This window comes from Empidonax traillii, unplaced genomic scaffold (assembly GCF_003031625.1).
Source record: "Empidonax traillii isolate 1590-97213 ecotype Southwest subspecies unplaced genomic scaffold, ASM303162v1 scaffold1194:size157107, whole genome shotgun sequence".
Lineage (NCBI taxonomy): Eukaryota > Metazoa > Chordata > Aves > Passeriformes > Tyrannidae > Empidonax > Empidonax traillii.
Genome location: NW_020956387.1, coordinates 15,413 through 38,005, shown reverse-complemented (window position 1 = coordinate 38,005; position 22,593 = coordinate 15,413). Strand labels below are relative to the sequence as shown.

The 22,593-nt window shown below is 36.8% G+C and overlaps 1 protein-coding gene across 2 annotated transcripts in view; it reads left to right on the top strand.

Annotated features, from left to right (window-relative positions):
- Positions 1–22,321, top strand: part of SH3YL1 (SH3 and SYLF domain containing 1) — a 49,763-nt gene extending 27,442 nt beyond the window's left edge. For both annotated transcript variants that reach the window (XM_027905672.1, XM_027905671.1), the window contains exon 10: positions 21,729–22,321. In XM_027905672.1, coding sequence (XP_027761473.1) covers positions 21,729–21,925 — 197 coding nt within the window. In that variant the 3' untranslated portion in view covers positions 21,926–22,321. The remainder of the gene's footprint in view (positions 1–21,728) is intronic.
- Positions 22,322–22,593: the final 272 nt, after the last annotated feature.

Genomic DNA, 22,593 nt, shown 5'->3' with positions numbered 1-22,593 from the left:
AACCTCATTATTAAAAATTTATGCTTTCCCATATGAACTTGTCTGCAGCTTTTAGACAATGTTTGTTGTGGCTTTCTTCACTATATTAAAGAGCACTTTCCAACCCAGAGGGGCTTTTTTTTGTTCCCTTCTTGTTTCCCTTTGAGACACTTGGGCTGTAATCAAATCACTTTTTGGTCTTCCTTGATCTTTCTTTTTATGATAAACAGATTGATGAGCTCTTTGTCATAAATCATTTTCTCTTTCCTCTCAGATTTTAAGTAGTGTTAAAAATAGCAAATTCTGAGTTGTGAACTCACTGAGATCAGTAAGATGTGGGCTCCTAAAAGCTCTAATGAATTTGGACTAAACTCCAGTCCTTATCTTTTTCTTTCTTTCTTTCTTTATTTATTTATTCATTTATTTTAACCTTCTTGCACATTACTTATTTATGTTAAAACACTTGAGGCAATATCAACCCTTTTTTGATTTGGTGGTACCATGAGGTGGTAAACTCAGTTTGTGTTAACTAAATCCATCTCAGAGATGCTGCTTTTCATTGTTACAGTTCTCCAGTAACCAGGTCTGGCCCAGTTCCCTATAATTTCCAAGATGATTTGTGTTTCTTTCGGTAATCTATGAATGCCAGATGGTTCAGTGGATCTGTGAAAATCTGTTTCCTGAGAGAATTCCAAGACAGATTTTCATACCGTCTGAAAAGTATTTTGTCAAGGAAACTTCGGGATCTGTATGTGAATTTGCTTTTCTTAGTACGTTTTTGTGGCCAGTCAAAAGTGTGTTAAATAAGCCAACACAATTATATGGACTAAGAATTCATAGACTGCTTCTGAGGTAAAAAGCTAGAAAAAAAAATCTGTTCTACAGCTCTCTGAGAGAGAAAAAAATTATATAAAAATATAATTTTTACTTGTGAATTCACCTTCTGTTTCACTTATTTTACTTGCATGCCTGTTCTGCAGTTCAGTTTCCATCTGACGTATTATCTTGTTACTTTTAGAGCTACTACCCACTAGGATAATATGGCTCAAAATTGAAAAAGAAAACATAACCTGGAACACGGAAACCATTCTAGCACTCTCTGCATTAATTAATACCTCTAATTATGTGTATTGCTGAGCTTGTTTAACACAGTGTAATGAAACAATGGAAATTTTAGTTAGAACTGATGAAAGCAAACGTCATTGTGTGTGCTTGCAACTTTAAAATAGGCTTGCTTTGCTAAATATGTATTGAGGCAATCACTTTATTTTTTTTATATGCCTCTCAACTTCGATTTAAAAAAGCCCTATTTTAGAACAACTCAAATTTAACTAGAAATCTAACATACAGTTATTTGTATTAGCTGTGCAGTTCCACGTTTAGAAATGCCCACTGACAAAAAAATTTTGACAACTGTGCTATAAGAGAAATGTGTGTCCAAATCTCCTCTTGATGCATGACTTTTGACTTGGGCATTTTTATTTTCATTGAGACTAAATACCACAACAGGAAAGTAAAAATATTTCATCTGAAGCCAATAAAATTCAGCTGTCTCTGTGGTCTCGGATTAACTTTTTCCCAGTGTAATACCTGAATTTTTGTTTTTCTTTGTTGTTGGCAAGCATATCCCTAAAGTCTGTTTTTCTAGCATATTGTCAATGTTTCAGTATTTTCTTCTTTCGGTCTCTTCTGGATCAAGATTATTTAAAATGGTGCAATCATTCTGAAGTTTCCTTTGCCGACTTGAATTGTAGTTAAATTGAATTAAAAGACTTTAAGTTACGTAAGATTATTAAGTGTTTTTTTGTATCTGCATAGACCTGGAATCCAGAACCTATTGTTTTTAAGTGCTGGGGAAGACTCCGTGGTTCACAGTGAAGGGAAGAATCCATTTTACTTTTGAACTGGAAATTAAGTCATCTACGGAAACAGAATAAAATCAGATATGTGCATATTCCTTTAGGTGCTGTGGATATGTGCTGTGTGTTTGAAACTGGAAAAAAAGCCATTTTTTATTCTTCGGTTTGTGAATTACTCCTTTTCCAAGAAAGGAAGAGATTTGCTGTAGGATCAAGTAGAACTATTTCACATTGTAAGGAAGCACCCTCATCAAGCTGTGCAGTAATCTATTCCTTCTATACTATAATTTGATGAGGAACTCTAGCAGATTATAAATTGTACAATCAGTAAGACAGCTCAGTGTGACAAATAGGTATTTGTTTTAGGAAATTGTTACAAAGTGAGATATGCCATGTTTCTGCCATAATCCTTCATGACATTGTCTACTAATTTTGTAAACTAAAGTAGGGGAGCTTTTGTTTTGGTTTAAGAGTTTTAGCTAAGCTTGGTCTATTTTTGTGGCTTTTTCGTGGCAAGACTTGTGACATGTTTATATTTAGTTACCAGAAAAATAAAACATCCATCTGGTGGTTCCCCACAGTATTCATTTTCTTGCTATTATGAGCTCTTTCTTAATACTAACCAAACCCAGGAAATCCCAGGAAATTATTTTTGAGGCTATTTTTATCCCTGATTCACTTTTACTAGGATCGTACTATTACTATCATGAATGTGATCAGTCAGATAATCAAGCTGCTTATGGCTTATGTTGTGGCAAGCTGAGAGGAAATATATAGCATGTAGGACTTCACTGGCCATACTGAAACAAAGAACTTGATGCATATAATCAGCTAACTCAAAATACAACACAGCACGGAAAGATTAAGGTCAGACGTGCTAGAATGAAATTGGGGTCTTCCTGATGGGTACATGCGTGGGGAGAGAGCTGTTGTGCTAAATATGAAACAGATACTCTGGCATGAGTAACTGTTTTTTCTTGGCATTTTTTAATGTCTTGGAATAAAAAGTAGGAAATCAGAGCTAAAGGATAGGAAAACAGTGCAATCTATGCTTATTTTTTAAGTATAAAGCACCATTAAGGTGATAATTCTGATTCACAGCACTAAAATGTGAAATTCTTCATGCTAGCATAAAAATGTTAAATGGTATAGGTTAAAGTCTTGTCTGAAGCTATTGTAACACAGAGTAATGCTTTAGTGTATTTATGAAATACATGCTTAAAAAGTTTTTCCAACGCTGTGTACTATATTAGTATTTTCTTTGTGTAGTTCAAGTCGTAGGACAAAAGCAAGTTTAAATTGCTTTCCTATCTGCTTATCTAGAAAAGCCTTTGGGAGTGTGGGAGCTTCTGCTTCATTAATAGTAATAGAAGCCAAACAAAATTTTGACTACCTCAAGGAAGTGATAGATAGACAGAATTTCAATCCAGACTATGGTAAAATGCCTTGTGCGTGAATGACTTGAGACAAAAGCTAATAGTATTCTAAGAAATGAGAAATCTTTTTGCAGTAAAGGTAGGGTGATACTTTATAGATCCATCTTGATAGCAGAGACAAAAACATCTAATTTATACTAAGTGCTAAGGGAAGACTGTGATAATACTTTCTTTCTTTGGAAATTGATTACTTTTTACCGCAACTGAGCACCCACTTTAAATATATTTTTCCATGAGCAGTAAAATTAAGTGTCACGGTTCCCCAAAAAGTGATGTGTTCTCTGTCATGGAGGGACCTGGAGTCCTGCATCTACCTTAACTATGCTGGTTCAGTGTTACATCACACAGATCAGCCAGCTGGATATTGCTGATTAAACTAAGAAGGTCATTCACCTTTTGGGGAAAATTTGTTAGTTCCTGATTAAGAAATAGAAGGCCATGGAAAAAGAAATCAGTAAGGCAAACACTAATGTAAGCTAAATTAGTATGACAAATAACTGCTCTAGAAATGTTTCAATAATGGTTCTCACCTTTGCAAAAAAACAGAGTTTCAAGAAATTTCTTTCCTGTTCATGGGGAGGTCTAGCAAGGATTGCATCAAGGCTTTCCTGTTACATTTCATTGGGTTTCTCTTTCTCATTAGCAATCTTATTGCCATATAACTGGAAATTGCCTCTACTCTCATGAAAAGGAAGTGAAGTATTAATTTTTCTGTGTACTATGAGACTTGCATCTCTCTTCCCCCTTTTTCCTCAGTGATGCATGTTTGTACTTTTAGCAGCTCCTTTGCTCTTTAGCAAAGAAGGTGTCAAAAGAAGATTAAAAATAAGAAAAATAGAAAAACTCCTCTGCAAGAAAAAATAGAATGGAAAAACTTGCTCTGGTACACAATTTCATGTATTAGTCCCTGCCATAAGGTTCAGACTGTGTCTTCTCTACTCCTGCCAGTTCTGCCGTTTGTCAACAACTACAGAAGGATGAGGAAGAATTTGAGATTAGTGGTACAGCTGGGTATGGGATAGTAGAGAAAGTTTGGAGGTACTATTGGAGGAAAAATCTGTCTTGACATTTGTTGCACATTGGGCAAATTTGAGTTAGTGGCTGAATGCCATCTGCAAGCCTGAATTTCCTCATGCTTGAACTAAGGGATTTTTTTTTTCCAGAAATGTAGTTACTGTAAGCTTTTTCTTTTGGAAGAGCATCTACACATCCAATATTCAACTTGACTTAAAAGCATATATAGCATTTTGTCATGTTTATAGAAGTATGAAAAATACTGTTAATACCTTTTTTAAATTTCGACTGAAAATTGCGGAACTATTTGGTGTTTCATTTCAATAACTTTATCTTAACTGTACTTTTTGGCCAGGCCGATGTACTGAGTATTCTGCAAAGTTTGGCTCTGCTCAGCTGGGAAGTGTAACATGAACCATGAGTGATGATGGCAGTCCAAGATGCTTCATCCTCCTGATTGTGGAAGTTGCAGGTTGCAGAGTTTTCACTGATTAGTTTAGGCTCTAGTTCAGAGGTCTGTGCTGTTTTTAATTCTTACTGAAGTTGTTCTGTGATGAATAGGAGTATCTGCCTTTCTTCTACCAGTTTAGACTGTGATTGAATGATTACAGAATTGTGCCATGGGACACTGCAAGTGGAAGTGCAATTGCCTGGGTCACCATTCGGCAGAGGACGGCAACATCTATTGAATACCTTTTGAAGTTATAAGTTGATGGAGCCTTTGGTATACATAGAGTTAATAATGGCTGTACTGATGTTGGAGTAACATAAGAGCAGTGAAAATAAGTAACTATGGCAAGAATAAATCCTAGCATAGATTTCAATAACCCTTGAGCCCCTTAACACAACTAAAGTTAACAAAGAGTTTTCTATATATTGCAGATGTTCATATAATATAAATGTTATCATGAAAGTGCTAGACTTCATATTAAGACTGTTAGCATATACTCACTAGTTCTTGCTACAGAAAGCAGTTTCTGAATCTTCCATAATTCCTTGAAACTTCTTCCTGATTTTCGTCTATATTTTTTCTTGGCAAGGTTAATTTTTTTTTTCTCATTCTTTCCTATTCTTTAGCTAAAATACTTTTCTGTCTGATTTCTTTGTCTGGTAGTAGTAACCTCTTTCATCTGTGTAGCTGTGAAATAATGCTTTTCTTTCTCTGAAGCTCATTTTGATGTCCCCTTGAAAACAGGCTTTCTATTCTTGGTCATCTACTTTCCCAACCAGTTTTAAACATTGATGATGAGGATTGTGAACAGACCTTCAAATGAGGCCTTTTACAATAATATTATTTATTATGTTTCCATATGAAATACCTTTATCTCATATAATTTTTTTTAATCATTTTTCTAACCAGTCCAGAGAAGTATTTCTTCATGCAAGGCTGAAAATAAAATTTCAATCAGTACTTCACAAAACACTTCCCTAGGAAACTGGCAGAAACTGTATACAAATGCTGCATTTACTACTTTTTTTTTTCTTGAGGCTGCAGATTGTTTCCTAGACTAGAGTAAAAGCTAAGACTTCTATCAAGTGAACTAGCTTGCATGCCAATAATACCATTTGAATCTGACAGTACAGAGATTTGAGAATCAAAATGTAGAGACAGTGTATTCAGGCTGAGATGCTAACTTGGTATATGTAGAGGAAGCATGGAGAAGCTTGTCAACATAAAAGATCTGCAGATCATTCCTAAATCATCAGTTTGACCTGAATAAAACTGAGCTCACTTCTTGTCACTGTACTTTACTTTTCAGAATATGAAGGTTATGCTTAGCAATGCACCTCAACTTTTGCAGGATGATTTCAGCACAGGCATTATTTGCACAAATGTCATCTTGAACATGATAAAGCCCTTGACATTGATACAGTTTATTTGACCATTTTGTTTCGATAAAATATGTAATTGTTTTTGGAAAAGTCAGAAAAATCCAAAAAGTAATCAGCAAAAGTACTGTTATGGAATTGGCTCTTGCAAGCAGGAGGTGGGGTTTTTTATATCCTAAATATCAAATACATCCACAGATGCTTAACAAAAAAGGCACTTCTTTAATGCAAAAGCTGAGTGTGCTGAAACAAAGATAGAAAGCATTCAATCAGCACATGAAGATGATGAGCCAGCATGTTCTCTACTAGACCAGAAACTCAAAACCAGCGAAATATGTTTCATACTGAATGAGCTAAATTTGCACAGTAACTTAAACTTTAAATATAGTCAGGTCTGTTTCAACCATCAGTTTTGTTTGCTAGACATGACACTGTTCAGTAGCGGCATTAGTTGGTGACTTGGAATCTGCTTTGAAATGGTCCATTTCCAGCTTATATAGAAGAGGTCAAAAATACTTGAGCCATTTTCTGGGTTTTGTGAGCCTCTTATATTAAAAGTGTGTATAATACCTTCATTCCATGCATACAAATTTTCAGCTGATAATGAATTTCTTATCTGTTGAGGCTTTGGAGCAAAACTGAGGGTGGCGTACCTTGGTATGGAACATCTCTGGCTAACTTTGCTTTGAAGAGTTTTTTTCCAGCCACCATTTCTTTGTTAATGGAGAATGTAATTATTAAGTTATTCTGAAAATCAACTGGAGGGCTTTGTAACACTGGACAAAGTACCCAGCTGAAGTAATACAAAACATTTATCTCTGCAGCTAATTCAGAAAATAGGGTTTGGAGACAGTCCCCATGAAAGTGGAAGAGGGCTTAACATTTCATTTTGCTCTTGTTCCAAGAACTGGAATATATATTTAGTACCATGACATACTAAAGAGCATAGTTTCTGGAATGATACGGGCCTTCCTTGATATTATCCATGTACCTTGAACATGTATTCCACTGAATAAAGGGAAACATTGTACCCATCTTTAAATAGGGTAAAAAGGAGGACCCCAGTAACTACAGACCTTTCAGCCTCACCTCTGTGCCTGGGAAGATCATGGAACAGATCCTCCTACAAGCTATGCTAAGGTACGTGGGGAACAGGGAGGTGATTCAAGAAAGTCAGTATGGCTTCACCAAGGGCAAGTCCTGCCTGACCAACCCTGACCAACCTTCTATGATGGAGTGATTTCATCAGTGGAAAAAGGAAGGGCTACAGATGTCATTTCTCTCAACTTCTGTGAAACCTTTGATATGATCCCACACAACATCCTTCTCTCTAAGATGGAGACATATCGATTTGATAGGTGGACTGTTTGGTGGATAAGGTTTGGTTGGATTGTCACATCCAGAGAGGTGATGGACATCCGTGACAAGTGGTGTCCCTTAGGGATCCATATTTGGACAAGTGTTGTTTAATATCTTTGTTAATGATGTAGATGAAGGGATTGAATGTATCCTTAGCAAATTTGCATATGGCACCATGCTGAGTGGTGTAGTTGACACACTTGAAGAATGGGATGCCATCCAGAGGGATCTGGACAAACTTGAGAAGTGGGCCCAGGAGAACCTCATGAGATTTAACAAGACCAAGTGCGAGGTGCTGCACCTGGGTCAGGGCAACCCCCAATATCAATACAGGCTGGGGAATGAACATATCCAGAGCAGCCCTGCTGAGAAGGACTTAGGGGTGCTGGTAAATGAGAGGCTGGACATGACCAGGCAATGTACACTCACAGCCCAGAAAGCCAAATGTGTCCTGAGCTGCATCGAAAGCAGCGTGGCCAGCAGGTCAAGGGAGGGGATTCTTTCCCTCTCCTTTGCTCTCAGGAGACCCCACCTGGAGTGCTGCATCCAGCTCAGGAGTTCCCAGCACAAGAAGGACATCAACCTGTTGGAGCAAGTCCAGAGGAGGCCATTAATTTGATTAGAGGGATGGAGCACCTCTCCTATGGGGAAAGGCTGAGAGTTGGGGTTGTTCAGCCTGGAGAAAGGAAGGCTTTGGGGTGACCTCATTGTAGTCTTTCAGTACCCAAAGGGGACCTACAAGAGAGATGAAGAAGGACTTTTTAAAAGAGCAGGTAATGATAGGACAAGGAGGAATGGCTTCAAACTAAGCAAGAATAAGTTTGAGTTAGTTATTTAGAAGAAATTCTTTACTGTGAGGGTGGTGAGGTACTGGCAGATTGCCCTGAGAAGCTGTGGATGCCGTGCCCCTGAAAGCGTTCAAGGCCACATTGGGTGGTGACCTGAACAAACCTGGTCTAGTGGAAGGTGTCCTTGCTCATGGCAGGGGGTGTGGATCTTCCAACCCAAGCCATTCTATGATTCTTTGTTTATGAAATTGCTTAAATCTACAGCTGCTGTAACAAAACAGACATTATGTGTTCTGGGTATGGAACAATTCTTTGCCCATAAGTGACAGTAGTAGAGAGCAATGCAACTCATGCTTTGTCTCCCTCTTCAGAGCAGGTTTTTGTAACTGATAGCAAAATAGGCATTTGTGGGGCATTTAAGGAATACTGTTTTACCATACTGATAGTGAAGCTCACTTACCCCCTAAAGTCCATCCTTGTTTCTTAGACATGGAGAATTAATTATTTTCAGATTTCAATGTTGAATTTAAATACTTTGAGTTTCCTAAGAAGCTTTTTTTTTCCTGGCAAGTAGAGAAAGAAAAGTGGTTTTGTTTACTTACCCCAAACAAGCCATATTTGACCAAAAAAAACAGCTAAGGCAAGGGATTATTTGTTCTGAGTGTGATTTGCTGAATATCATGTCTCCCGACCTTTGATCAGATGGGCATTATTGGAGATTATTTGGATCAATGGTGGCATATGACATACTTCCACTATCTGTACAGAATATATCTGATTATAGCAGATTAGTACCTGTAGATATAAAATGTCAAATCTACTGTGCATATTTAGGCCTTCCCAAACATCTGTTCAGTGAGATCTGAGATTGTTGTTTTGTGTATGATGAGGGTTTTTTGAGGTGAGTCTACTTCTGAAAAAAAAAAACAAAATTAAAAAAGCCATTAAGGAAATTAGTAGTTTAATCTGAATAGGACATAAGAGATTTCACTTGTAAGAAATTTGTTTGTTTTCACTTGGTTTGTAATTTGTCCAGAAACAACTAAAATGAAATTTGTCAGTAAGTATACATCTGTTTTGCTCTAGAAGCTGCAATAAACCCCTTTTGTCTTAAGCTAAAAGCTGAGAGGTGAGAGCTAAGAATATGGAAAATGAGCACATCAGGTGGAGAAAAGAGCTTATCTGTGTACTGGTGTGGTTCAAGAACTGAAATTATTTTCATGACTTCTAGTATTTAGGATAGAGTTAGGCTACTGTTTTTCTTTCTACATGAGAGTTGCTTGAAGACTTTTTTTTCCAAGTAGCCATTAGAATGTGTAAGATTTTGTTGCCATATAAGAGCTGAAATGTTAGTTTATTCAGGGTCACAGTGTGTAATATACTACAATATGGTTCTTCTTTACTCTCTTTTCCTTAGGCCCCACTGGCTGATGTTTTGTCTTGTTATGAGAGAAGAAAGCCATGACATCTTTCAGTTCATTGCCCTTTTGTTCTCTGTGTAATAACTCATATGGCACTTTCTTTCATCCTTTCTCTGACTTTCCTTACTTCATTTCTATCTTAAGTTTTTGAACAGATCATTTGCCACTTTCCAAAGATGCTGCTGCTTTAGGCCTGTTGCCAGGCATAGTGAATGATAAAGCCTGAGAACAGACCAGTAAGGGCCTAGTAAGTGACTGTTTTGTTTCTGCTTATCGTGACATTGCAAATTAGGTAATTCAGTAATTTGACTTAACTTTTGTGCATCCTAGCTGTGAATTTGAACTCAACATCATCATCTTTTGTGGCTCTGAGCCCTAACTTTAAGCTAAAGTTGACATTACCTAAACAATATTTGTTAGAAACTACTTAAAAATAGTAAAGCCTTGGAATTAAGTATCGTCAGAGGATAGACTATTAATTGCATTAAACTTCTGCATCCATGAAACATTAAAAATATTTAAGACCTAATGAAATTGCTATCTCCAAAATGCCCATTTTCTAAAAGTCACATAGAATGAGACATTATATCTGTCATGTTTGTATTATTGCATGTGGTCATAAGGGGGATATTTTGAGGCAGTGTGCTTTCAATATTTCATAATAACACTTTGGAACTTTTTTTTTTTTTCATTCCAGAAGGTAAATGATCCAGTCCTTTTTAATAAAGGAATTACATAATATATGCAAGAGGTTTATAGATTTGAGGAGATATTCATCCATTGCAAACCATGTATTTACTATTTCAATAATAGAATACTGTTTACAGTTGTAGTTTGCATCATTTTCATTGCTTTCTAAACTCACGAGTGGAAAAATAAGTTGTAGAAAAAGATTATTTTTTTTGTATGTGTGCATGTAGGAACAAGTGTAAAAGTATGTACTTTTGTAGCTTTATTTCTTTACCTATGAGTATCTTTATGTGTGTTTTCAGAGGTATTCTATGCATGTTTGACTCTTAAGGTAATGTAAATGAAATCATTTCCATAGCTTTGTCTCTACGGAGACAAGTTTAGCATACATGTATGCTTTCAGATACTGAACAATTTCTAAGATTGCTTTTAGAATATCAACAAAGTGTGTCTTCAGTTGTTTCTTTGGTCTGATTCATAGTGTGACTCATTAGACTTATTATGATCAAGACCACTATCAATTCACATATTTTGAATTTAAAACTATTCATTTATTCATATTATTTCCTAGTATTCATTCCTGATTTAAAATGCTTTCAGACAATTATAAAATGTAATAGTGACCTAAGGTGTGAGATCCTTAACATTAAACTGAGCAGCTTTCAGGACATTGGTGTGTTGAAATAATTGGTGGTTTCCTCAAAAACTCAGCACTAAACCATTTATTACATCTTGTGGCCACATACTCCCTCTCAGTTCCCTTCCAGTGCTTTTTTGACTATCCCTGGTGCAGTTCACCTAAGAAATCAAATCTCTGTAGGGCATTACCTTCTGTTCATGAGTTATTTTCATAGTTGCTCTTCTACGAAATAGTTCAGAAATAGACTTAAAATATAATGGAAACCAAGAAGATAAGTTTAGATATAGTAAAAGGTCCATACTCCCCAGTATGACTGATCATACATAACCAAGATGTTGGATTTGCCTCGTTCTTGAAAAAGATGCTGTATCACTAAGGCTATTAGTAATTTCAGCTTCATAATTCTTTGGAGAAATGAGAGCTGAAGAATTAGCATTGTATCGAACAACACACCCTCCAGTTGTTTTGGACCACTCTGTATTGACTACACAATTAATGTTTTGGCTTGAAATTGATTAATGCTTTTCTTAAACATTTTCTAAATTAATCTCAACAGGTCAGTTTTAGGCCTGTTTCCTTAGACTCTTTGAAACAGCTGCACCTTTTACTTCATGTGCTCATATTTCTTCTTACGGTCAGGAAACAGATAAAGGCACTAATCACAAAGACATCTTAATTTTCCCTCCTAACTTGGCATCTCTCTAGTTTCCTGTTTGCTAACTTCCTTTTTGTTGTTGTTGTTTTTTTAACCTTGGAATAGGTTCCATTATTGTACACAGGTATTTCTCTCCTTTCAGAATCCACTAATATTAAAGCAGTTTATAGAACTGATGACTTTTTTCTGGATTAACAATCATCAATTTAATGAGTAACATCTGTGTTCAAGATTGTATTATGTTGAATTCTAATATGGCTCTGGGTTTAGAGTTATGGGATATGGAATACATCCATTCATAGTCAAAATCTCTGTATATATGTTTAAGTTTCTTTACACTGAATATTCTGAGTTGGAATGGACCCATAAGGATCATCTAGTCCAACCCTTAGCCCTGCACAGGACCATCCCTAAGAGTCATACCATGTACCTGAGAGCATTGTCTAAATGCTGTCTAAATGCTTCTTGGACTCTGTCAGGCTTGGTGCTGTGACCACTTCTCTGGGGAGCCTGTTCCAGTGCCCAGCCACCCTCTGGATGATGAACCTTTTTCTCATATTTAACCTGAGCCTCTCCTGACACAATTTCAGGCCATTCCCTCAGGTCCTGTCACTGGTCACCACAGAGAGATATCAATGCCTGCCCCTCCTCTTCCCCTCACAAGGAAGTTGTAACTGCAATGAGGTCTCCCCTCAGTCTCCTCCAGGTTGAACAGACCAAGTGACCTCAGCCACTCCTCACAAGCTTCTGCTCAAGACCCTTCACCATCTTCATTGCCCTCCTTTGGACGCTCTCGGAGAGCTTAATATTTTTCTTATATTGCAATGAGTTATGTACACATCCCCTTTATTTTTCTCCGTCTTTGTTGTTAGTTTTTGCAACTTCATTAAGATTCTGCCAAATGGATTTGACCCCTTAGCTCCATGTTGTCTAGCTTTATCACATATTCTGCATTCAGCTCAATCTTCAGCTAAAAGTATGTCTCTGCTACATCACTAATATCTCTTCTGTTCTTGTACCTCAGTTTTCTGTGGCTTCCAGTTCCTCCGGTATTTGCTTCTCTCCTTCCCCTTCCATTTTTCATTTGCTGATTTCTTCATTCATGACTATCTCCTCATCAACATAAAACATTCTGACAGACTCCTGTGCTGATTCATCCCAATTTTTTTTAATTACTATTTTCACATTCAAACATAAATCCATGATCTCCACAAAATGAGTTCTCTGTTCCTTCAGTTCCTTCACTTTTCCATTTAACAGCTCTTCATTTAATGGTATTGTGAGAGGTCAGTTACCTAAAGGCCTTTTACCCAATGGTAATATTCTGTTTACTCAGATGTGGAGAACAGTAAGTCCAATGAGTGAAGCAAGGAGTCACTGATATGAGGCAGCTAAGTTATTTTTAGTCAAACAGTCTGAATGTTTGAAACAATGTTTTTTGACTACAAAAGTATAAGGAAGATAAATGTCAAGAAAGAAAGGTTTCAGCCCAAGGACAGTGTTGGCAAACAAACAAACAAACAAAAAAAGGATGTGTACTAGTACTCAATTACTTTACACTGGTCATTAAGGAACCTGTCTTAGCAACAGGGAGAGTATAGCTCTAAAGTGACCTTCCAAGGTGACTAATGAGGGTAAAAAGAGGAGTGGCCAAAAAGGTGGTTTATTGTCTGGCAACACACCAACCAGTCTCTGACATAGGTCTCAGGGAATGTGCTTTATTTTGTTACATGCTGCCAGTCTGACCTATATGGAGGCCTTGCATTACCAGACTGTTCGCCAGGGTCTGTCCCCTCAGACCAGTCCATCCATAGTGTATCTTTCAGGAGGATACTGATACAGATATAATGGTTGCACTCATCCTCATATCTTCTGTATACTGTATAGCTTTCACAGATGCAGAAGATTCTCATTGTTTTGTCTGCCCTCCCCCCCCATTTCAGGTAACCATGATTTTGATGATTTTAGTATGACTGTCCTTAGTAAGTGGGAAGTTAGCATGTGCCAGAGTTAGCATGTCCCTAGTAGCCAATATGAATGAAGGTACTCTGATTTGGAGACATCAAGTTAATATGGAAAAGGGAACATAACATGGAAAGGGCCAGTACTGCTCCATTCACTGATGTAAATGTAACTGTTGCTCCAAGTCTCTGCTGACCTCTTTATAATCCCATACTAGAAATTGCATTCCATCATCCTGTATTTAACCTGATAGATTAATTTTCATCTTCTGTTTTCTTTGGTAATATTTGTGATCCCTGAATTCTGTTGCTGAGCTTTGTCTGTAATTGCATTTACATGTATGTTTGAAGTGTCTCACTGAGAAGGCTTCCATATCAGCCCTCTCTTTTTCTGTTAAGATTTCCCAGATAGCTGTCCTTTGTCCCATTTAATTTGCTAGATAACATTTGCTGCAGAGAAATATTTCAGTTTCTTCCTTACTTTGGTACTCTTCTGTTAACTAATTATGAATTCAAGCTAAAAATGGCCAAAGAGAATCTGAAACTTTCTGTTGCTGACCATTGCAGAGCTTGTGTGTTGTTCAACTTGACTTCTTTAGAAGAAGTTCTCACTTTCACTATAGGAGCAATGAGTCCTATAGATGTTCTCTGAATACCATTTTAAAGATGCAGCCTTTTCTTTCTGTCTCCACTTGTGTCTACGCTTTTGTCCTGTTATGATTCAATTGTTGCAACATCCTTCTCTGTGACCTTTACAAATTCAATATTCCTTTACTCTCATCTAGATTCAGTTCTTGCTTCAAAGTTAATTTCCTGCCCTATCATTTTGTCCATCCTTCACATTCCTCCACTGGCTCTCAAGTATGTCTTTGAGCTCAAACAGAACATAAAGCACTCCTGACAGATCCAGCTTTCATTTCAGTCTTGTTAGCATTACAGATATAAGTTAGTTCACCTACCTACTTCAAAGTTGAACTTAAGCTGTTTCTCCACCTGCCTTTAGGCATGATCAAGGCCTAATGCTACTTCAGAAGCTATCTCTGTCATTAGTAGTTACCCCAATGCCTTTAGAATTTACTACGTGCCATTTTCTTTGCCCACCCCTTGCCTTTCACATTTTAATGCATAGTATGCTGGATCCAGCAGAAAATGTATCTCTCTGGTGCCTGCAGTCCCTACCCTACCTGAAATATTGCTCAGTAAACCTCAAGGCTTGTTGAGCTCACACAGATCCAAAAGCACTCCCTGACAGATCCACCCTTCATCTCAAGGTTTACTGAAGGCAACATAAAGGAGGAAGGGCAGGGTAATCACTGAAAGAACTGGGCCAGTTCAGACCCCTAGTAACAGTGAGTGCAGAAGCTGAATAACTGTTGCTGTCTGGATTCTGTGCTCAAATTCTAGTTCCACCCTTAAAGCTGGCTTTGACTATAATGCAATAACTTGTATGCCTCTCAATGGGCAGTAAGAAAATTGTTGCTCTTTTCTATCCTTCACTTCTCCTGGAAGGATCCAGTGTTATCTTTTAGTTTTCAAATCTAGCTCTATCAGTTGAGGAACACAGCAAATGCAGACATATCTGTAAGATACTTACTCTTGCCATTTAATGCATCATTTCATTTCTGGTATTGCTTGTCCACCAATGAATCTTTCTCTTCAGATGCTTTTTTTATTAAACTCTCATCCTTGCCTTAATCATAACAGTAACCCCAGTCACTCCATCAGTCTTAGGCTAAACTGATTTGTTTTTACAAAAAGGAAAAGCCATTCTAGTTTCTCAGGGAAACTAGAGCTTTTTATTATATATTTGAATTCATACTCTCAGCCCAGTTGTATCATCACAACACATAGTTGCCCTCCTTACTAGACCAGCAGTTAAATAAGTTCCTTCATTATAACTACTTGTTAAAGCTCAGCAAACATGATGTTCAGACGGCACCAGACGTGTTTCAGTGTGTACTCATTGCCTGTGTCACTGGGCATCACTGGTAGTTGGGACCTGATAATAGTCATCCTTTTCAATGTGCTAATTTAGGGCAAACATCTTTCAGGCATTTTAGTATAACCAATATATGTATAAACACACAGCATTTGTCATATCTTAACAGGTGGTGTTGTCCAGACCATTTTCTAAGGGTGGCCATTAAAATTTCCTATAAAGTCTTCATTTTTGCTGGTGCCAACTATCATTTTTTACTCAGAGATTTGCAGTGGGCCCAGTAATTAACCTAGTTCTTCGGCCTACTTTCCTGAACTCTGATTATAAACTCAATACTAATCCATTCCAAATAAAAGCCCAGTGTCCCATAATGGGTAAAAAACTAAGACTTGTCTGTTCACTGCTAGTTACATCTCTCATCTTCAACCTATGGCCAGTACCTGATCCTTTCAATGCCTCTGAGCAGTGTACTAGTATACTAACCCTTTCTGATACTTGATATGTTTGTTTTCAAAAGCATAGGTGTTTGCATCTGCCTAATCCGTTAGTTGCTTTCCATCATTTGGTCTGTTTGTTGGTTTTCTCTTTCTTCTGCACAAACAGGGTCCATGAGATTGCTTAGTTTTCTAGGTCTCCATTAAAACAATGAGAATTCTATTACAGCTTTTCTGTAAGTTGACACTTTTTGGAGGAGCTTTTATGCCAGCACTATACAACTTCTGTCATCTCTGATGCTGGAGACTCGTCTGACTTGTAACATTTTGTGGCAGTTCCAGTCACTTCTCTCTACTTTAAAAAGCACAAAGAAAGTAGAAGTCAGAATGTGACAAGTGTTGCTCTTTCAGATTGATTTTTAAATAGCAGTTACTATACCCATGCATTATAAAGGTTGCACAAAAATCTTGAGTAAGATAGAGACACTATTCAGTATGTCTACATAGACATATTTTCATATGATATGTTGTGTTCTGATAAAAAAAAATGTTATAACCTTTCAACTTCAAAAGAAATCAGACCCACAGTCCATTTACCCAAGGAGGTATTTAGCAGAACGTGCATAATACATGGACAGTCAGTAACAGGGACGCCCTGTCAGTGATCACTACCCCTGATCAGATGGCTTGGTGGTGGTGACAACACCAGAGTCGCAGGGCTCTTTTATGCAAGCTTCTTAATGTGATTTATATGGATGAACCCAAAATCAGCAGTAATACTTTATGTTAGTTTACTTATAGTTGCTATCATAGTCTGTCCTGGTTTTATCTGGGGTAGAGTTAATTTTCCTCTTCGTAGCTGGTACAGTTTTGAGGTTTGGATTTAAGATGGTAACATACTCATGTTTTAGGTGTTGCAGAGTAGGGGTTACCTTAAGTCAAGGACTTTTCAGCCTCTTATGGTGCTCTATCAGCAAGTGGGCTGGGGGTGCACAAGAAATTGGGAGGGGACACAGATGGACACATGGCTGACCCCAACTAGCCAAAGGGTTATTCCACACCATATGATGTCGTGCTCAGTATATAAGCTTGGGGGAGAGCTTCCTGGGGTTCACTGCTTCGGAACAGGCTGAGCATCATTTGGTTGGTGGTGAGCAATTGCTGTTCATTTGCATCACTTGTTTTTCTCGGGTTCTATTTCTCTCTTTTTGTTATATTCCTTTTCATTACATTTTTTATTAAATTATTATTATTTTATTTCAATTAAACTGTTCAATTTAACTGTTCTTATCTCAACCCATGAGTCCATGAGTTTTAGCCAGTTCTCTGCTGCATCTAACCTGGGAGGAGGCAGGGAATGAGCTGTGTGGTGTTTAGTTGCCAGCTGGCATTAAACTATGACATAGGTGCACACATGACCCACAAAACCATGCTAGTTCTCAAATTACTCACAATTAGCAAATTTTGCAAAGTGGATGTTTAGCAATCCCATCACTAACCTCAAGTACATGAAATTTATTTCAGTTTTACTGCTCTGTCCATGGCCAAAAGCAGCATATCTTCTGCAAGCTGTTCAGCTTCAAACGTTTGGTGGCTAGGGAATATATGCATCTATGCTGGTAAAATTAAATTTGGGACCCACAGCTGGACTCCGCTATTCTGTGTTCCAACTCAGATCTGGGTTTTGGAAGTATAAGAAGATCAAGCCAAAGTTATGTAAAATGTCTGTTCTTCTCTGAAAACCAGTTTTAGAAACAGCCTGTGGCTTTACTAGTATTTTATAGCTTCACATTAGAATGTGAAAGTAGTGGTTACTTTATCTCCTGGTAAATTAAAGAGCGTGAAGACATGGGCCCAAGCACTATAACTCATTTACCTATGTGATTGTGTTGTTAGAAAACTCCTTGGCATTATTCTCACCTTGCACTTTTCCAGATAATTCCTAGATGTGGTTTAGTTGTTACTCCAGTATAGAAACCAGTAGGCAGTTTGAATGTGGCTCTCCTCTCTGGATGGTGAATGCTTGCTAGAATGTGTGTGGCCAGTCTATGCCAGTTGGCCTTACAGTCAAAGGCTCTGGCACTCTTGAACTGATTCATAGAAATGTAGACAGTGTATCTGTAACGTTATAAAAAATGCTTTTGTTCTGTGGCAAATGTGCCATAATTAAAGATAGTTTTGTTGCTCTTTTGTTCACCCTGGGACTGGTACTGCAGCACACTCAAGAGGCTGTAAATTCACTCTAATTTATACCCCACCAACTCTTCTCTCCATAGCAGAAGTCCTTAGCAAAAACTTGAAATCATTACATTATGTAAAGATGAATAAAAATGAAAGGATATTGTGGTCAGAGCAGTTTGTTGTCAAGCATATGCCCTACCCACATATGCTAAAGCATCTATATGTGCTGGCTGCTGCACTAATTGATCTTCAACCGAAATTTCTATATTTCTGTTTTGACCACTGTGTTCTTGAAAGTGTGGTGTGTGTATTCAAATACCAATAATTACGGCTATTCCACAGTATACTTTGTTTTTATTACAGTGTGCACACTCATAAATCTCATTGATTTCAGTATCATATGCTGTATGTAGCACTGTAGCACCATCTTGTGTGAGCTGCAAATGTATTTTCTGTATATGCATTGAGCAGTCTTCACATTGAATAAAACAATTTTATTTAAAACTCTTTTATGTACACCTGACATTGGGAAATGATAACATGAAATAGCTTCCCCTTACAATCAATGATAGATTTTGTAACAGTGCATTCATTTAAGGTACCTATTTGTTTGGACGATCCGTATAAATATGAGGCATGGGATGCTGCAATCTGGAGGTAATAAATATGCATTCAATCTGCTTTATGGTACAAAACTACAAAATTTAAGCACAGAAATTAGAATCTTTGTGAGAAATAAAATAAAGTGAAACTATAGTACGGGAGAAAGCTGCTAGGGAAAATTAAGTAGAAATGATTATGAAATAGCTGACAGGTATAAAGCTGTAAAACACTTTAAAATGACAGCAGGTAGCAAATGGGGCAAGGACACAGAACTGAATGTTCATATTCAGCTGCAGTGTTTTGATGTTTCTGTGTGTTTCGAAAGATACATATGTACAGGCACAAAAAGTGAGAAGAGAAACATATGAAATAATCTTGTTCATATGACAAACAATAGTTGGAGGAACAGTTGTGATGTGTTTAAATGCACTCCTGCACTTTAATATCTCACACATGCTACTTTTTTTCCATCTTTTTATGCTTCATTTTGTGTCTAGTTTCCCTTCATTTTTCTTCCTATTTTTACTAAGCTAATTTCAGAATACTCAGGAGTTTATGTAAAAGGAATTATAGTCTTAATGCAAGTTCAGCCATGGAGGAGGTAACTATTAGTTGCTGCCATTGCTAACATATTATGGTGGTCTTGACACGTAATGAAAAGAATGTAATGAAAAGAAGCTCTCACATCACTTCTAGCACTTTTGGTCTCTTCTTTTGCTCAGTCAAATTTCTATTTTTTCCAAGTTTATTAACGTATTTTGGGCAGTTATAAATACATAGTAACTCTAATTTTCCTTGAGTGATGATTCATTTGAGCATTTAGGTGATGGAAACACGTATGTTTAAGAACTCAAAGTATACGAATTTGTTGCCTTCATCGTAACGTATAAGTGCACTTTTACCCATGTGAACTGCCTGAATGTGGCAGAGGAGTGAAACACAGCCCCTCTTCCATTTTATATGAACTGAGTAATAACTGTTTTCATGCTTTAACACCTGAAGAGTTCCTGAGCCACAGTATTTTCTGACTATTCTTTAAGTATTACTAGGAATAAAAAGTCAGTCTTTTACTTCTGTGGGTTTGGCTATGATTTCCTCAATCAAAATATCTAGGTTCAAACCACACATTGCATAGGAGCACATTGTATCATCCCAACTGCATCAAGTGTTTGAATTCTTGGAGGAATATCATGTAATTGCTGAATACTCAGGCTGTCAGGCTTTCAAGTGTGAAAGTAAAAGAGCTATTTAGAAAAGCTGTAATGCCTTTTTTGGTAGGAGTAACTGGTGAAGATATGGACCTCATAAACATTTTCACATCAAAAGAAATGTTGTGTGATTTTAGATCATGAATATAGATATCAGGAGAGGTTGTGTGATTAAGAAAGACAGTATTTGACTTATCTGCGACCAACTCTCTCCCAACACATAGCCAAATAATTTTTTATTAGTCCTTGATGATTGCTACAAATGCAGATCATGAAAGGAAAGAACTGACCTGTAGAATGAACATATATATTGACAGATGCTGCTGGCAGGGGGAAAACTTTGCTATTTACACATACCTTTGTAGTGCATTTTTCTTCTCTGTCCTCTTTTGGATGCTGATTGTGTTCGTGAGCCTTGGGGGAAAAGAATTTTTACTTTTTCTTTTGAAATTATAAAAGCAACAAGAAGAAAAGATCTGTGGGTATCAGTTGTTGAAGACAGACTGCAAAAAAAAAAAGTATCGATGCTTCTCTCACCATTCTTTCCAGCTCTGTGCTTGCAATGTGTAGACTAATAAGAGCTTGGGTTTCCCTTTTTGCAACAGTTTTGACAGCAAGCAGGTGCAGCTAATGCTAAAAGCCTTTCATCTTTCATGCCTGAGCATTTGTGCAACCATCATGTCCATATGAGCAGTACATCCTGAAATCTCTCCACCTGACTGTGTAAACAACATTATTTCCTCTTAACTACTCTTCCATTGCACCTTCAGTTTTTCACTTCTAGATGCATTCATGCAAGAGGTTTAACTGTGTTCTAAACCAATGTTAAACAAATGCAACTACCTCGTATAGTTCAGACAGTTAAAGGAATTGAGAGAAAACAGAATTATTAGTAAATTGAAAATATTCACTTAGATTAAAAGTTCAATAATAATAGTAACCACTGAGATATTGGCTAAGAACTTTCAACAGGAATCGAGGCTGAGTAATAATATCCAAGATTTTGATGATTTTAAAACTAGATCAGAAGACTCAGGACATGATTCCAACACCAGCTAAGGACTGAAGGAGATATGTAAAAGATTAGTGTAAGCAGAATAAATGCCATTTGTATATGCAGTCTAAAATACCACTGTGCAAACTAAGTTACTTCCAATACATCAAACTGTAATCAGTTATTTCCACTGTCACATTTTGTGTGTCCTATTTAACACGCAAGATACACCAAAATCCCAGGCACTGCAAACCCTATGGAAAGAGAAGGGAACGTGCAGATATTTTGTATTTTGCCATCCTATACCTTGAGGTTTGAGTCAAAAATCAAATTCTCTGCTTTTCTATGAAGAAACTGTCACAACACATATCAAAACTAAAATCTGAGCAGGAGTTCCTTTAGCAGTTGTTCAGGAAGCACTCACGCTTTCTTCCACACACTTTTCCTCCCACTGTCTCTGTATGAGGCATACAGAAAAAGTGGCTGATCTTTATTTTGTATAGAGTACTACTTTATTAAATAGATTGTCCCAGTAGGTTGGAAATCAAATTTCACTTACTAAGAATATAGTGAAAATGGAAGGGTTTTTTCATTAGTGGTTTATATGCTCAGATTATTTTGGTGTCTATGTCACTGCTTTCTACTCTTGTATACTGTATTTTAAGAACTTAGTGTATGAGCAGACACTAGTAATTTCCTTTAGTAATTTTCTTCTTATTTAATTTCTTTCATTTCAGATAACTCTTCAAGTGATCCAGTAGAAGTGACAGCACTTTATTCATTTGAAGGACAACAGCCAGGTGACTTGACATTCAAAGCTGGAGACAAAATCACAGTCACAACTAAAACAAATTCCCAGTTTGATTGGTGGGAAGGAAGAATAGGAGGACAAACTGGCATCTTTCCAGCCAATTATGTTGCCATAAGTAACTAAATCTGTACAGCAAAAAATGTTGAGGCAGTAATATATTCACACTGAAAAATATATTTTAACGTTTCAGATTTTATTAAAATGAGATTCTCAATCTATTCTAACAAAAAAAAATGAAATGTATTGAATGATCATAACTTTTCCATAAACTTATTTCTTAAAAAAACAGTAAGTGATAATCAATTGGTGACAGTTTTATTTTTGAGCAAGTTGCCATATAAAAAGTAATTCAATTTGTGTCTAGTTTCAGTTCTGTCTTGCTCTATGGATTTATTTTTTACATGAAAGAAAAAACTGTAAACAATTTAGAACTAGACATGCTGAAAAAATGCTGATTTTTATTAAAATATAATTTATGGTCTCTTTCTTTAATAAATATGCTCAAATTTACTTCAAACCTTCTCTGAGTTGGAGTTCCTTACTTTTACTAAATACTGATAATTTTTTTACAGGTATGGCAGGTGAAATTGCCTTTATACTTGGTTTTAAAAATCACTGTAGAAATTGCAGTTTTTCTTAGTAACTACTTCAGGTCTGGTCTCTAATGTTTGTCATTGTTAGGCATACAAAGACATTTTTTTAAACAATTCTAACAGTTAAGCAGTTCAGCTTCTCTGATAGTTTGTCTTATATTGCCCTCATCTTTGAAGAATTTAAGCACTTCTGAAAGT